The 18,180-nt window shown below is 39.9% G+C and overlaps 1 protein-coding gene across 2 annotated transcripts in view; it reads right to left on the reverse strand.

Annotated features, from left to right (window-relative positions):
- LOC145986459 (leucine-rich repeat flightless-interacting protein 2) overlaps window positions 1-18,180 on the reverse strand; it is a 123,356-nt gene that overhangs the window by 83,607 nt on the left and 21,569 nt on the right. The window contains exon 1 of one of the 2 annotated variants that reach the window (XM_083120492.1): window positions 6,867-7,028. The exons of the other annotated variant lie outside the window; for it this stretch is intronic. Within the exon in view, the coding sequence (XP_082976618.1) occupies window positions 6,867-7,013 (147 nt within the window). The 5' untranslated portion in view covers window positions 7,014-7,028. Of the gene's footprint in view, window positions 1-6,866; window positions 7,029-18,180 lie in introns of those variants that run through there. 2 annotated transcript variants of the gene reach the window in all.

Raw genomic sequence — 18,180 nt, forward strand, 5'->3', positions numbered from 1 at the left:
CGCTTGGAGTAATTATGCAGTTTCGATTTTCGCGATGAAGTATTCACTTTTTTCTCAGTTTTAAAAATCATCAACTCCCCTATTATTTCAGACGAACATTGGGTCAAGATAATGCAAAAATCTGGTCGAATAAAGAAAAGTAAAGAAAAGTTGCACTTATAATCAAACAGTAATCTGGTTACAGTTAGCGTTATTCGAAAAAGTAACTGTTACTTGCAACTGCTTTGCGCGTAACGACTGCGTAACACAGCTACTCCCTATGCATTGGGCCATGTCATGAAGGTACAGCCACCGCCGTAGAGTTAGGCAACACACATAACGCCTTGCATGTAAGCGAGCATTTCAGGATCTAGGTGTCCCATTTTTATTGCCGGTGACTGTACATAGCAGGTGGAAGCAATGCTCCACATATTCTCTATCTCAGCTATTCTGATGATTTATTATATTAGTCTTATTATAATATATATAATCTTAATTAATATGCATTATTGAAATATAAATAAATAATGACAATCGTAAAGAGAAATACGTTGTTACAATATGTCAAAGCGTTTTGACAATAAAAAATTAGATTGAATTAGTAGTCAATCACAGGCATCTTGTAGTTTCCTCACGTCAATATCATTAAAATAACTTTGCAAGTGCCGATTTTCATTGGCAGGTTGAATTTTGGATACCGAATTATTCCAATTACTTGGGAAATAGATTACTATTATTTTACGTAAAACTGACAACGATGTAATTAATTTGATTTTATTGAAGTTCATTGGAGAGAAAAACTGTTTCAGGAAAACCTCTCGCCGTCCGATATAATTGACGCCAAGGTACCAGGCCGCGGCCCGGCGGTTGAGAAAAGCTTATCTATGGAACATTCAAAGGAAGAAAATGCTTGATCTATGACTTCAGCTTGGACGGACGGACCTGCATGACCGACTATTTATACTGCAGAAGTTCACGAACATGAATAAAATTTTCACGTGTCGAGACTAAAAAAGAAACCGCTTACAGAATAAGTGTCAATTTTCCCACTCTGGGTATTTATAGATCTGCGTGGCTCGGAGGCAGTCGGGAGTTGCGTGTCCCACCTAACCATCCTGAAACACGCAACAGGCGAGCTCCCCCTCGAGGACATGCAGCAGCGGCGACGTAAACAACCCGTGGGAGAGCGTCTAATGTGGGAATCTCCTTCCCAAAGACGAAATGGAAAAATCGAAAAGACTAGAAAGTGAGTAACGAATCCGGAATATAGCCACTAACTGCGAAATCAGTGTTGTCAGCCATTTATGAACAATGTGCCTACACTGCAGATGCCGGGAAAGAAAGTCTTTCCTTGCAGTCTCGTAAGATATAAATTAATATGTATTATTGTGTCGGTGTGTGTTCACGCAGCTTTCAAAATTGCTTGTAGTTCAGGGGTAGGAAAAACTGAAAATAATTCAGGCGCCAGGCCCTTTTTCTCAGGAGCCAGCCTTTTTTTTCTCTTTTTTTGGCAAATACTGTCTAAGAAAACCATGAAACCAACAAACACAAAGCTACATTTTGAAATATGACCTTAAAACATTTAATTTACAAGATTGGATTAAAAGTAATTAATTCTTGCGCCCAAAGAAGGCTCTACCGGTAACTATGTGAATAACTATGCAATACATTCTAATATACGAGGCTGACTCTACCATATCGCCGCAATTTTAAAATTCGGCTAATAACAGTGCATAAATTTATAATGGCATGTTTATTATCCTGATTTAATGATACACGTGATATACAGAAAACAAACATTAAAAAGAAACACATTATGTACTCGTTATTTTTTTTAAACATGCAAATTTCCGTAAGCGACCTCGAAATATTAAAAAAATATATGTATTTTTTTAGAACTAAAATGGAAAATTCAGGCCCCATGGCAACCGGGGGCCCTGTATTTTCGTATCCCTGTTGCGGTTGTTCATTGGACATCTTTCGTACATCAGTATTTTTTTGTATTAAATCCACTATATGCTGAGATAGGCTAATCGAAACTGGGCGTAGAGTTTGAAGTGTGATCTGAAACATTGTGCAACGTGTCGTGACCCCTTTCTTACCTACTATGTTATCAGCACAGAGGCCTTTCGTCCATCTTCATGGCCATAAGGGAAAACTAGGTACGCAGGATTTTCTTTCAGAGGGGGTTTGCAATTGTAAAAATTGACATTACATAGCTGCGTTCTGCGGAATACATTATAAAATATTTCGTAATTAAATTACCATTTTTAACCATTAGTTATAAAAGTTGTTCGAAGACAAAAATGGTAAGCGGGGGTCATTTAAAGGAGAGTTTGCATTTAAAACTTTGGTTTTCACCCCTAGTTCTTTGCTGCTTTCATTTCAAACTTTTCATTTTCTCAAAATTTCGGGAGGGGCTGTAGCCAATCCGCTTCCTCCTGCGTACGCCAGTGTAAGGGAATATATGACAGTTCATGTTGTTGGTTAATTCCCAAAGCATGGCATTTTGCGAATTAAATATCCAATCTCCACATAAACATACTGTCAAATTAACCCAATCTCAGAAAACTATCTCACGAAACAGCTCCAAAAACGACTTGAAAAGATCCTTTACTTAGGTTTTTTAAGTCCACACGCTGCCAGTAGGAACAAAACAAAATCACTACTTGCAGGGACAAGTCCTTGCCTTGCGACTTTTACATTTGGAGCCACATGACAAGACACTGGTAAATTCGCAAGAAAAGCTCAGGGAGAGGATCTCAACAGCTGGTCAACACATCAAGGACACCATCACATCACGAGTTAAGAGACCAAATGTCCGTAAAACCCCGCGTGCCTGAATTCGTAACGGAGGTGCCCACTTTGATCAAGAAGTGTAATGTTCTTTAATTGTATTGTTCATTGATTCCATTCACATGAAGATGAATGAAGTATTATTTCTTGTACACAAATGTGAATGTTAGCAACATTTGTACCTTGTTGGGTAGCAGATGTCACAAGGAAGTAATTTAAGTAATTTGTACGCTTCGTGTCATACCATTTTTGTTATTAATACGTTACCAAGTAAACTAAGAGTGCATTTTTTTATCATCACTTGTAAGTTTAGACCCACCCGTTACTTACATGTGATTGTTATTTGGGAAAAACTTTTTTTTAAAATGAACCACTTATTTATTAGCTATCAGAAAATGCTGAAATAAGTTCCATACAATAAGCAGTTTTTTCTCAATTCATCTTTTTATGTGGAAAATTGTCATTTTTATAAAAAACAATTGAAATTCGATTATCTCGAAAACTACTAATTTTCGGACGGGGTCAAATGGTCAAATTTATTGCAAATTGTCTCTACTTTAACCCCTTTCAGGGAATACATCTAATTACCAGTCACCCTGTATAAATATATTTTTAAAACTGAATAATTAAAATTACATTAATTACGGTTCATGCAAATTACATGTGAACTTATCAACGTATAATAAAGCAGAAGTGTTGCAAATCGAAACTGTTAAACATCTCAATATATGAGAAATAGTTACTACATCGAAACACACACCGCAAAAAAGATACGTGAGGAAACTGTGAGAGTAAGATACGTGAGGAAACTGTGAGAGTTAATCACATATGAAGAGCAAAGTAGCTGACAGAAAACGAGCATTTATGTACTGTACGTTATTTCGCGTGTTCAGCTGTAACATTTCTTCTCTGTGCAATTCTACTGTACAGTTTTTTCCGGGCCGTTTTCGTGGACAAATTCACTTACGCCCGGTTTACGTCACCAAATAACAACACGTTAATTAACCCAACCTCCCCCGGTGCTTTGTTTCTACAAACAATCTGTTCTCAATACCAGTTATCCTACATGAGCAACCCGCATAGTAGTGGTTTCCTGACTCCTGATACGGGTACCGCACAGGTAGGATGAAATCCGGAACTTCGGTTGAGTAGCGGCTGTTGAACACTCCTACAAGCACAATAGCGGATATATTCAATCGTCCTTTATCTTCTTAATAATCAAATCGTGTCACCATATGAACTAACAATTTCCAGCAGATAAAACAATATTTACTCTACAAGCTGAAGTACAATGTACTCTTTTTAAAACCATGCCTTATGCTGGCTTAAGCTTGTGTTATTAATAAGAGAAATCCTTTCATAAACATATAAAATGTGCTTCATTAACACTTGAAATAAACTTGAACCAGACCCGTTTCACCTATTCTGGTTGAATTATGAAATTCAAACTACCAGTGTTCACCATCTTGTGAATTTCTGCGCAACATTACCATAAAAGAAGACAAGCGGAGTGCTAGAGCAATGAAAATAATCAATTCGTCGCTTTGTAGGAAATGTCTTCGTGTGTGTGTGTGTCAAATGACACGCAAAAACAATGCAGGCCTTATCCGATAGCGTAGTGGTACCGATGTCGCCTTGTAACCATGGGGGTCCAGAGTTCGAACCTTGGAGGCACACCGCACAGTGGTAGTTTGGATCCCACTTCTAAATTGTAGGTCCATTCCAGATTAGCTTATCTGAGCACAAACTTTGACAAGCGAAAACATGGTAGGAGCCCTCAACAATGAAGTAACAAATTAAAATGGGAATGACCGGATGCCCCCTCCCCCCTCTTTGGAGATTATACAAAGACAGAAAAAAATACGTTAAATTCTCATTATCTCCGGTACGAGCAAGTGAACAGTAAACAATACAAAGCCATGTAGAGGATAAAAACAAGTGGTGGTTCTTTAAACACCAATCAAGACCATCATAGCGTGTAGGAATTTCGATATTCTTCATAGTCCCAGCTGCATGTTTTTAAGTGTACAATCTTTTTTTCTATCTCACTCTGGAAGCGATGTTCCTTTTTTTATCTTTCATTCCTAAGAAGCGAGGGAGCCCCTACGGCACAACAGTGTCCTTCCACCTCAGCCAAGAATTTCAGGGTCATCACTTTCCGTGAATGTTCCCCCATCTCATAACCGGTTCGCTCACTGCTGCTAATAACACATGCTTCGGGACAGCTCCATTATCACGTCAGAGTCCAAATCACGGGCACCGACCCACACGCATCACGCATTTCAAGAAGCCAAACACCAGAAAACTTACGAGAACACTCTCTTGCGCACACACATGTCGCAAGTACTTGAAACGAATGCCGGTTTACAAAGAAAACAAAAACCAAGCTCGTCTCGCAAGGACAAAAAAAATCTGCTACATAAATAAACTTGAGTATGCTAACAGGAAGCTGCACTTTGATTCCAGTAAAATTGGACCGTAGTACTATTTCGTCTTCTCCAAACTTGATCAGTCCGATGGGAGGGCTTTGACCTCGACTGAGACGGCTTCCTGAACCTCCAGGACCGGCTCTTCAAGCAAGGTCTGAGGCAAGGACGTAACAACGCCTATCAATGAGATCCACAACGCATCTTCTGGTTCCTTTATGTCCTCGCACGCACATAATACCCTAAGGTTCAACTTCCAACAGTGCTTTCGTTCCACAATAGATTTTAAAGCCCTGCCACCTTCCTTTTATGCCCGTTCTAACTTTAAGCGTGACGTCTACCATAGAATAAGTTCACTTCATTAACGAATCTGGTTATGCGATTTCCTTCTCATAATACTCCACTACGTCTACAGCCTAGATTAACTGTCTGCACCTGCTGGAAATTCTTTCGTATCCAAGGGCAGGACAAAAAGTCTTCATGTGCAGAATGGGGTACGGAAGTGCGTCTGTGGAAATGACCATTCACACAACATTCATAAGCTCCCCCAAAATAATTACGCTTCGAATTCAAAATAACCTAGCTGTCAATTCAATATCTAGAAGTAGAAATTTGAACTTGTACAAGTTTTGTTTTAAATATTACAAATGTGTCGAAATTAGAGGTATATTCCATGCAATTTTTATACAATGTTACGTCTATTAGGAATGAGACAGGCTAACTGGTACTCTCGATATAGGTAAAATCTGTAAGTTTGCCGATCCGATATTTTTATAGTCTGTAAATTAGAGCAAAATTATATTTTGTTACTTTTACGAATATAATAGAATTATTCACACTCTCGTTTTGTTGATTCATTAATTGATTTGGTTAGTTTTACTTAGATTTTCTGCCACATTTGGCTAATCGCGAAGATGAGATTCCAACCCGGGACCCCTGACGTCGTAGCGCGCTGTGATAACCATTTCGCCATATGCACACCCCCGTTTTGTAAATGTACAATACGTGTTCTTTTTTTAGAAAAAGACAGAATATTGCAATCACCTCTTTCTGAACATTAATGAGGTGAATTAATTATCCGGTTCCTCATGCAACATTTGCAATTGCATATCCAGTCGGTAGAATATTAATGCTGGTAGATTTTATATAGGTATTTTACTGGTATCGGGAAAAATTGAAACCGGTGCAGATATAGCGTTCATTCGAAGTAAACAGAGCATTTATGCAACATTTGATGAAAAAAAACCCTCTCCAAAAAAGAAAGGTACAAAATAACCTCGCAAAAAAATCTGGTTCGTGTCAATGTTGATTCAATTTCCTCCAATTCGGTATGCATCAAAGTACCGAGAGTTGGTGGGTTTTTTAAAGTCCACTTTATGCACAGTAAGGCTAATTATGACTGGACCTACAGTTTAAAGTGGGATTCGAACCACTATGTGCTTCCGCCGGGTATCGAACCCGGGATCCCTTGATTACAAGGCGATGACGCTACCATTGCACCATCGGGAAGGTCCACAATTGAGAGAATTGGGCCCTTAGAATAAGGTTCCCAGGGACGCATTCACGAATCAATGGACAGGTTTAACGTATGCACGCCACACAATAGGACGAAGTTGGCGATCAACACCTGCAACAAACTTGCAACAGAAGAAACGAGTGACTCACCTTTTCCCATGCAGTCTGGTTGTTCCTGCCACCACTGCAGTCCCTCGCCCAGCAGGCTAGCCAACGCGATGGCTCGTCCAGTGGAAGTCGGAAGCGAAGTCTATCCCAACGATAGTTCTTCACGTACAGTAGAGGCGAAGCGGTCATTCAAGTTATGTGCTCGTGTCTGCACTTTCCGTAGGAGACGAAGGAATTTTGAACTTAACCTTCAGACATCACACCCCCAAACCCGACCGTACTACTCCCGGAATATCTAAACTTAGAACCCACCACCGGAGCTCCCCCCGGCAACCCTCTCCATCACCAATCCGTTCACATACCTAGCTCATTTAAACAAAACATTTACATCCACTGAGAACAAAAAGCCACGACTGCGCAGGTTTCATCTCCACCCTTTGAAATCATGCCTATTAGATAACAAATTTAGGCTTCTTCCACATGACTGAGATTATAGATGTTGCTGTACTACGAAGTTCTTCGCAAAATGGAACAAGGGTAATCAAAAGAGTTATGGCGAGGAAAAAGTTTATAAAACGCACTTGTGAAAGAAATGAGCCAAATACGCTGGTAGCCTATATATTTTTCGCTAAACAGTATAAAGCGGGATGCGAACCACTGAAATGGGTTAAAGATATGCCTCATCTTTATGAACCCTTTCCGGAGTGGCTGACTGAGGTACCCCAAGGTTACTATTGCACTTGGACTGATGAATTTCTCATCAAACTTAACTTTCTCTGCCGTAAAACTTTATTTTTCGTACTGGCATTCGAAATGAAAGTATCTATGGTTCATTTCCTCTGTAATAAAATTTCGATTGTCGGCATCGGTTCCAATCATTAATTAGCAGTTTCCAGTGACGTATTTACAATTTCAATTCATGGAATTCATGCAAATTGCCAATCGTTATTTTCTTATTTTATTCTAAGTTATATCATGCTTTCTCCTCTGCTTATTGACGATTTTATTTCATAAATGTTCATCACATTACGGAAAAGAGACCTAGTGAAAATGGTGACTTAGAATTCGCCTACTATAATTCTGCCGTTGGTTGTACCTTTGGATGGGTGGTGCTTTACAAAATGGGATTTTTCTGTTCAACTAATAATGGTAGGTTAGTTCAGAAATAGAGATCAAGCCCGAAATCCGCCAAACTTTCACATTTCAGAGTAATTGTTTAGTTGTCAAGATCAATCGTGTGCTATCTTGAGGGCCGGATCCCAGTACATCCTGACTCGGTTTGATCGACGAAAAAAATTATATACACTCTTGGCATATTAACCGCCTCCTCCTTATCATCTCTGACACATTAAATTTCCGGTATTCCTGACTTCCATTATCTCTGGAAATACCAAGCTTGTGTTTTGCGTTCATAAATTAAAGCAAATGATAATTTTTGTGCGTGACAAAAATCACAAGAGATTCAGAGTTCGATCCGTGGTGGACATCCACTGCACAGTGGTTCGACACTACGTCCAGTCCCGATTATATGAGCATAAATTGAACTTAAGACTATAAAGGTGATCATATTTCTTTACCTTTCTATCCAGTATTTGAACCCCTAAAATATCTTGGATAATTAATGATAGTAATAATAATAATTCGCAATTCAAATTCAATTCTTCTAAATGAACTTCCCCACGAATTCATAAGGGTACTGGTCAGCCAGTAACAATTTACTGAAGAATAGGAGTTAATTTATAATATTTTTATCTTCCATATCAGTATTTCTAACTGGAATAGTTTACTCCAATATAGTTCATACTGAGATACTAAGCCTTGCCCATTCAGCTCCATTTTGTAGGCGCCCCACTGATGAAAATTCACCACCCTATTGGTGTTCGCACACCGGACCTCTTCATCTTCTGAGGCAAAGGGAAGGTTTCTATCATCTTAAAAGTCGAATTGGTCTAACAGAGATAACAGGGCCAGTTTCGGGTATAATTCTGACTATGGAGACCAGCCTAAGGGGGGTGGGGGCTATGATTGCGGGACGGAAACCATTATGAATGATGCCGAGACGAGACTTAGCAGTGTCTCGGTCTCGTCTCGGGTTGAAAATACCCTATCTTGTTCTCGGTTCCTTTCATAGTCATCACCCTCACTTAAAGACTAAGCTCTGCGGCTCTAGTGATTGTTGTTGCATTACCTTCTACAGATATTGTTTCAGGTAGCTTAATGCTGCTGGAAATCAACTTGTTGCCAAATGAATGACGTAAGCAACATATTCTCCGATGACTCCTGCAACAACTTGTGCAATGTCATGATCTGTTTCCCTTTCATTGGTGAGTTTGCATTTGCGTTCCACTGTCGCATGTCTCCCTCCGCTTGACGATAGCAACTGGGAACTGGCGGAACTAAAGTAACCTAAAAATGACGAACGGAAGGTGGCCTACTTTTTTACAGAGGAAATCGGTTTCCACGACATTTTCTGGGTTTAGGGTTGCATTGTGGTTGTAGAATTCCAGCGTGAGGCGATTTCGCAAATTTTATATACAGGCGCGCGTGTGTATTATTCACTGTCAGACAGTGACGTGCGGTGATGTCGACACTTCGGGTAGCAATCATTGGCGTGCCCAAGGGAGGTTGGTGTGGGTCATTAATCCACCCTCCCCCTTTAGGGCTCAATCTTCCTAAAAATAGAACGTCAAAGAAAGGAACGGATTGCAAAATGAGGAAGGACTACTGGAAAGAAGCACACGTTAATCCCACCCACTTCGAAAATACAAAACATGTTGATTTAACGATTAAGCCAGAGATCCCGGGTTCGAACCTCGACCTGGGCATGGGTGTTATTTGTGTTTATCCCTTCATCAATTTTATCGTATCATCTTGACGATTATTAAAAAGTGTAGAAAAAGAGAAGTAAAACAAACCAAATCAAACAATCAATCAATGATTTGATTTATGCTACTTAGCGTCGCTGACACATTTGGTTAATTGCGAAGACGATACAATACAATTAATGAAGAGATAAACACAAATAACACCCATGCCGAGGTCGGGGTTCAAACCCGGAACTCACCGATCCGGGGCCACTTGCACTCCTCTACGGAGGTCGGCCGACAACAAAGATGAGTGGAAAACTCTAACTATTCGGATACGTGGGTATCGGTAAAGCAAACTGCGTATTTACTCAGTGGGTCGTAAATTTCAATTGGATTTTTGAAACACCATATTTGTATGTGATTAACGTTTTTCTAAAAAAAAAAAATGTGCATTGCTTGATTTCCCTAATTTCTCCATCTCACGATCTCGTTACTGAATGATCCGGGCTCGAGCCCTGGTCTGTGCATGAGTGTTCATTTGTAACCACTCTTCATCCGTTTAATTTAATCAACGTTCATCGTCATGGCAGAATTTAGGTAAAGTGATGGAAAAGCAACGCTAAAGAAAGGGGGAAAATACAAATAATTTCCTCCTAGTGCATCTGCAGGGCACTGTGAAATCAGGAGTCCAGAGTTCTCTGTTTATGATTGTCCCTCGTGACTTCCATACGCCGCAATTAAATCTATACAGCTAGAAAATGCGATGGGAGGTGGCAAAAACTCAATATATTAGAGGATTGATTGATTTGGTGTTTTAAGTCCACTTTATGCACAGGAAGGCTAATCGGGACTGGACCTACAGTTTAAAGTGGGATCCGAACCACTTGTGCCTCCACCAGGTATCGATCCCGGAACCCCTTGATTGCAAGGCGACGACGCTACCATTGCGCCATCGGGGAGGCCCCAATATATTAGAGGAGATAAACAGGTAACAAAACACACTTTTTCCTACTTTCTTCAATGATATTCATTTGGCTTTTTTAGTTCTGGGATACATTTTTCATTCCAAATTATTTCATTATTCACTGCAGAGTACAACACACAGGAACAAGAATGCGCGCTCGTCACGGGTTCGAATCCCAGCCTGACTTGTTCTTTGTGAGGTCCCTTCATCAAATTCATTATATCATCACTCATCCTCATTTTCGCGATAACCAAATGTGGCAGAAAGGTGAAGTAAAATAAACCAAACCAACAACAACAATTAGAACGCGCGTTTTCTTGCCCAAATTAATACATCCGTATTTATGACTGTTTAGCTTACCCATTTTTTATTGGAGGCCATATTATTAGTATATTTAAATAAAACACTACTAAAACGAGAGCGAGATATTTGTTATTTAATCATTATATATTCCATATTTGAAAAAAAGGGAAAAGAGACCATAACATTTTTTGTCTGCACATAATACAAGTAAGAAGTGGAAAGAAGTGTTGCATATAAACTGAGGCTTCAAGACAATAAATATTGTGATTTGAAAATAATTAGAGACGTGAGATTGATTGATCTATCTCAGTTAGACTAGCTAGCTACTCCTCAGTGCACGTCACTGCTGTCATAGAGCTTTTATCCCAAATCATCAAAGGGTTTGAGTGATAGAACCAAATCTCAGTGACCACCGAAGTTCCAGAATTAAAGTCCCGGCCTGGATGTTCTTTGTGAGTGTCCCTTCACCAATTCCATCTGATCATCACTCACCTCATCTTCGTAATTAGCCCAAAGTGGCAGAACAACAACGTTTAATAACAAAAATACATGCATACAAATCTCAATCTTAATTATAACGAGAGCTGTGATCTGCTTTATGGCTTAGTGGTAATGTCGTCGCCTTGTAATCAAGCGCTCACGGGTTTGATACTTAGTGGAGGCATATAGTGATTCGGATAATAATCTTCCGTCCATCAGATAGATTGTTCCGCAAAGGACAGACACTAACAAAGCAAACGGATTGAGATAAATCTGTTTTATTTTCAACGCAGCTTTCTTTTCCGTCCTTGATAAAAATAAAATATGAACTGAAAAACTTTTCTCAGGTCATTAATGAATATGTACAAATTCAATGGAATTGGGATTTAAAAAAGATGCAATTTTTCACGTCTACGGAGAAAAATTCAAGCAGAATTCACGCACAATTCCCGGAGCCAATAATTCACGCATAATTCCCGGAATTCAAGGAATTCCCAGTGAGTAGCCACCCTGTAATAATAATGAAAAACATAACCAGAGTTGTGTAGTTCCTAGTAAAGATAGCTGCTGAAAATAACTAAAAAAATCCACAGAACAAAAAAAAATTGAATTATCTTTGTACAGGTTCTAAAGATGTTCGAACACGGGCAATCAAAAGCTTTAACCTTAACCTTTGTCCTGATGTTTGTCAATTCAATGAGTACAGTATCCGGGGCATGATACCTATGGTGGCAACGTCCTTGATGAGTCATGCTACATACGGCTAACCACAGAACTTTGTCCCGTAATCATTTCACTGGCGTTGAGCTACATGGATGGCTCCGAAATCAAGAAATGTGGAGTAATGCTCCCACACCCTCTATGAGCCTTCCCTTTTTTGATCTTTTTGTAGTCGAGTTTAGAAAAGAGGCTCCAAGTGTTTTTTTGTTCCTCACGAAACAATAGCACGTGTGCCTTGGCATACTATCGCTAATCACATGTTGCACTGCCTGTTCTCTCTCACAGGCAATGTGTGGGACGGGTTTCAAAATTCAACAACCCATGAACTATCTGCCATTCCGCGATTAAATTTATCGCAATGGAGATAAGTATAGCTCCTGAACATGGAGCGTTCAAGTGCGCTGCATTTATCTAAATTACACTACAAAGTGATAAGCCACGAATCAAATTCTCATCCAAGTTACCAACACTCATTTATACCGCTACGGAAACGATGTACTGCACAATTACATTTTCCAAAAACAATGTTCTAAATAAATCTTATTTTCAATGAGTTTGCCTGCTCTTGTGTGAAAAGCTGAGTTGGATACTTCACAGCATCTATGAGTTTTAAATATTTTCCTACATTTCTGAAATCATTGCATCCCACTGTTACACAATGCACACAAAATTCCACTTTAGACACGGCAATATTAATCAGGATTCGACATACATTGAAAGTGCGATCCTAACCACGTAAATACATCAACAGGAATCGAAACCAAAGCTTCTTGACTGAACATTGATATCGTAAACTAGGAAGGAAGGCAAAGGATGTAATGATATTTAGCCAACGCCACGATGCTCTAGTCGATAGGGCTACCGACTACCAGGCGGATGATCCGTGTTCGATTCCTGAGTTGGTTATTTTGAGCTGGGAATTTTTCCATTAATGTCCCTGCATAAGCGGATCAGCCATCCTTCTATGGGTGACTGCAAACAACTGTGGGGGGTAAAGACGGCCGGGATCTAGAATGCGTGAAGCCTTTTTTTCTCTCCATATCAACATGTGCCTTCATGACATGTTGCAAAGTACATAGTAAATCTTTATCATAATCTTAATGTATAATACAACTCCAGGGTCGACCTCAGTGTTGGAGTGGTTACGGCGTCAGGGGCCAGGGTTCGAATCCCTACCCGGGCATGGATATTCTCTGTGGGTGTCCATCAATTTCATCATATAATAACTCATCCCCATAGTTGCAATTAGCCAAAAGTGGCAGAATAGCGACGCTAAATAATAAAAAATCAAATACAACTCCAGGATAACTGTCTCTGGGTAGCCAGAGGAGCTGCAGTCACAGAACCAAACACTCCATCTCTCTTGAAATTTTGCCTTATCTTCATCTGCTGAGTGAGAAGAGGCACATTCAAACCAACCCCGGTTCACCCTGCAGGACCATAACATGGTGAAAAACTCTAAGCGAGCAGAAGCAACTGTTATTTGGTGGCAGTTGTGTACAAAGAAATGCTCTCCTTCCTCCAGACTGACGAAAAAAAGAGGCTTCCAGCAGGAAGAGACGGCTTTTTTGCTCGGCGAACGGCAGATCCGTATGCAGAGGGTTGCCCGAGAGTCTCTCTCTGACAAGGCAAAAATTCCTAGTTTATCACTGCCGAGTCAAGTTTCGGTCGGAAAAGACGCAGCATATCTGAACTCGTTCTTGGTTCCGCAGGCTGCACAGCCAGCATTTACATTTCTGGCAATAAACAAAAGTTCGCGGCAAGTTCTTGCGTATTCCACTTAATACCGCCAGAAGACACAGTGGGGAATCTTCTGCACCTGGTCCACTCAACTGCTGAAACTAAGACTGGGTAAGTTACTCTCTTTGTGCACATGACTGCATGCAGGCTTGCTTGATTTACTTACTTAAATTATGTCCTTGCTAACTTCATGTTGTATTCTAATATTTTCGAGATGCTAGCTCTGATCGACTCATGAAAGTGTGGTGAATCATTTTCCCACTGGCTTCAATAATTGTGTTTCTCTCTATTTTTTTTAATTTCACATAATGGCAGATTTCTTTATAAGTTGATAAAAGGATGCTCAGGGCCTCCCCGATGGCTTTGTAGGAACGTCGTCACCTTGTAATCAAGGAGTCGTGAGTTCGAGGCCTTGGCGGAGGTACATGGTGGTTCTGATCCCACTTTAAACTGTAAGCCCAGTCCCGATTAGCATATCTGTGCATAAAGTGGACTTAAAATGAGCGTAGATTACATGAAAACTAACATTTTCTTAATACTTTATACTCCTTGAGACCTCGTTTCGACGCTGCGTTCCTTGAATTGATTGATTTGGTTCATTTTACTTCGCTTTTCTGTCACTTTTGGTTAATCGCGAATGCGTTCCTGAATCCTATAGGTGTACAACTAAGCGGCACATTCGATGCTTACTGAACTATAGGTGCTTAATTTGTCATCTGGAACAAGTTTTATTCTCGTTTGACAGCATTGTTCTACGTATATGAACCATAATAAAAAAAACTGTAGGATTCACACCAAACCACTGAGTTCCAATTTCGTATTTCACTTTACATATGCTGCCATACGAAAAACACGATTCTTTAATGCAATTTTCTTTTCCTACTTGAATTGAAAGACAAAAACAAAACAATTTATTACTAGTTCACCAACATTAACTTCTAATAACAGTAAGGACACGTCACGAAACACTTCTGATAGGAAGATGCGTCCAGTTATAGTTTATTAACAAGAAAATAATTCGAAATTAGTTTGTTTTTTCTTTAACATTTTAAACCATGTGCGAATGGAAAGATCGATTGCTTTGTTTTATTTTACTTCGTTTCTCTGTCACTTTTGGTCAATCGCGAAGATGAAGAAGAATTATTATGAGGGGGTGAAAGAACAATCACAGCCATGGGCGATAGACGACACAACACTGGCTGAGAGAATCCAGACGCCATATGCTCGTTAGTCTGCAAAATGGAGTCAACGGTGAATGGTTGATTGAATTTGTTTTTAAGTCCATTTTATGCACAGAAAGGTTAATCGCGACTGGAGCGACAGTTAAAAAGAGACCCGAACCATTACGCCTCTACCAGGTATCCAACCCGGGAGCCCTTGATTACAAAGCAAAGATGCAATCACTACGCCATCGGGATTCTTCCACGCTGAATGCAAATTATGCAGAATTAATTCAGTGTATTGCTTCAATAAAGATATCATGCCAGTATTTACGTACAGTGCCTGCGGGTAGGTGTAGAAATTCTGTCAGGGTAAAGCAGCTATCTAGTCAACGCTATTGATACTGGACTACATACAAAAATGAACTTGTACACAATGAGAACATGCTGAATCATTCTTTTAAAACGCCGCCACAAAAAGCATTCGCTTCTTTGTCCGTTAATTGAACATAAAACGTTCGTGATTATGTCACGAATCGTTCCGAAACCTACTTGGTCGAAGTTGATAGCCTTCTGAATCAATCCAACATGACGCATGAGTCAGGTCCACAACAATAACGCTTTGATACAGGGTCTTTAAATAAAACTGGGATGTAGCGGACTTTCAAAAGTTGATTGTAACGCGACGCTGTGAATTCCTAATTATACTTCATCGTATTGCAGCGGTCACGGAACCATTTTTTATCCAGTGTTGCCAGACCATTTTTTATCCAGTGTTGCCAGTCTAATTTGCAGTTTTAAGCTTTAAAAAATAGGAAAAAAGAGTGCACGTTGGGTAGGTTTTCACTAGTTTAAATCCGATTTACATCATAAAATATCACAAGAGGCATTCAAGAACGTTCCATGTACCTAGACCTAGCACATGCAGTGGCGTGCTCAAGGCTGTTGGTGGGAATATACCCCTCCCTTAAGAGCATGAAGAACAGTTTCCGCGAAGCTCTTCCCTTAGCGGGACTGTTGCCAACTTAGCTCATTTGGAGCCAGATCTGGATCTATCGTACATAGTGTGGCTGTGAACTGCGCCCCCCCCCCTGCCCCACAATGATGCCATCACTCCCCAGCTACTTTTTTATAGCGCCGTGCCAGACGTGAAGATGACATAATATTGTTATCTGGGAATAATTTATTTTCAATTTCATACGACCATCGGTGGATTATTGAGATGGGTGATGCTGTCGGATCTAGACGGTGAAAACTAAGAATAAATTGTCATCGCTTTAAAGTTAACGGTAATAGCAGCGCGCCACCCCTTTGACACCTGAAATTACCCTAGGAGGCACTTTATCCAGCTTTCGTAAATCTAGCTCCTCAAAGTAAGTTTTAACTCCATTTAAGGTTAAATTGAGCTCTTTTATGGGCATCAAGTTTGGCAACATTGCCAGGACGGCCGTATGAGGAAAGGAGAAATGCATTGCGCTTATGGGAGTAATATTTTATTTGTTCTTTTGGGAATACGTATAAAACTTCCGATGGCATAGAAAAAGATATCAACGGAAAGAGGACAGATTGAAGTTGTAAATGACAGGTGGAAAAGTCGAAACTTCCATTTGATTAGCCGTAACTTGAAGTTGAAGTTGTTTAAGGAAAACATAGGATTCAGAAAATTCTTAATCACCATATTTTTCATATATCGTATCTAGCTTAACAATCAACATTAAAAAAACGCTTCCACTTGCAATATGAGGAGAAATTCATACTCTCTTATACGCCAGGTTTTTACTTTAGTATCATTGCCCATTCGGACGATACTGAAATAAATGCACAACTGGTGCGAAACTATCACTCTTCCCCCTCAAGATGAGCATTCCATAGAAAAAAAAACATTAGCTGGAGAAAATAGCGAAAAATATTTTTCTCCACACCTTCATTAGCGTCACAATGAAAACATATAATTCTATTTTTCAATGTGGTCCCCGGGAGATTGAGAATATCAAAGAAGATTTCTGGTTGTCCAACAGTGAACACCGGTAATTATCTCGTTACACAGAGGCGCTCTTAATCACTGGGTACGTTTCGTCCTTCCCGAAAGGGTACAAGATCAGAGTCCTAACATGACACGCGCGTTCTTTCATTTATATTACTTCCTGGTTATTTAAACTATGCAAGCTATACCAAAAGGTCGAAAACGTACATCAACACCTGAATATCTGGGCCCTCGGAAAACATGCGAAGTACAGGCTTCCCCGTGGCTTAACATTCGACACTTGCGTCTCTAGTTCAAGGCAAGTTGCAAATATGGTGGGATTGGATTGATTTGGTGTTTTAAGTCCACTTTATGCACAGTAAGGCTAATTGGGACTGGACCTACAGTTTAAAGTGGGATCCGAACCACTATGTGCCTCCACCGGAAATCGAACCCGGGACCCCTTGATTACAAGGCAACGACGCTACCACTGCGCCATCGGGGAGGCCCTGCAAATATGTCTAGTATCTGCGGAGTATGAAAGACTTAGTTGGTTTTAACATTATGCGGAATGGTGATTTAGTACTCGTACAACATCACAATTTGAAGATTTCAGTTCTCTTAACGTGCTGGGAAGCCACGATCCTGTGTTAGGATCCTAAGACGCGTGGATATGCATTCTTCCTTCTCAGAAATATTTTCTTTTCAAAACGATTTAAGAATGTCTAACGTTGCTATAAAAATGTAAAACTATTGGTATTACGCAAAAATTTTCCCTCAAATGTGATAAAAGGAGTAAACTTTTTGCTTTTATGCGAAAAAGGAGTGAAATCCGATGTATCCAACTATGGGGTTTTGTTTATTGTGACTTGTTACTCTCCTTGTTAAAGGGGTGGTAAAATATTTTAAATGTGAAATACTTAATATAATGACTTCATATGTACTCAAACGTTCTTTGTGCTTCAAAATAAGTAGATGTTCATTTCGTACTGAGTGTGCCTAAGAGTGTGAACCCGCTTTGGCACTCGCTCAACACGACGCTGAAATATAGACGGGATTTCAAACTATGCGAGAAGTAAGCACGTGGTTTCTGATAGAACCAGATATATTTTCGTGCCAACTGCCTTCTGTGTATTTGTTCCCATGTCGATTCTTTCATCCTCATTAGGAACGCTGTCGAGACGAGACTTGGCAATCTCCCGTCTCGTCTCTGTGCGAG

This window comes from Lepisma saccharinum, chromosome 4, assembly GCF_977018435.1.
Source record: "Lepisma saccharinum chromosome 4, izLepSacc3.1, whole genome shotgun sequence".
NCBI lineage: Eukaryota > Metazoa > Arthropoda > Insecta > Zygentoma > Lepismatidae > Lepisma > Lepisma saccharinum.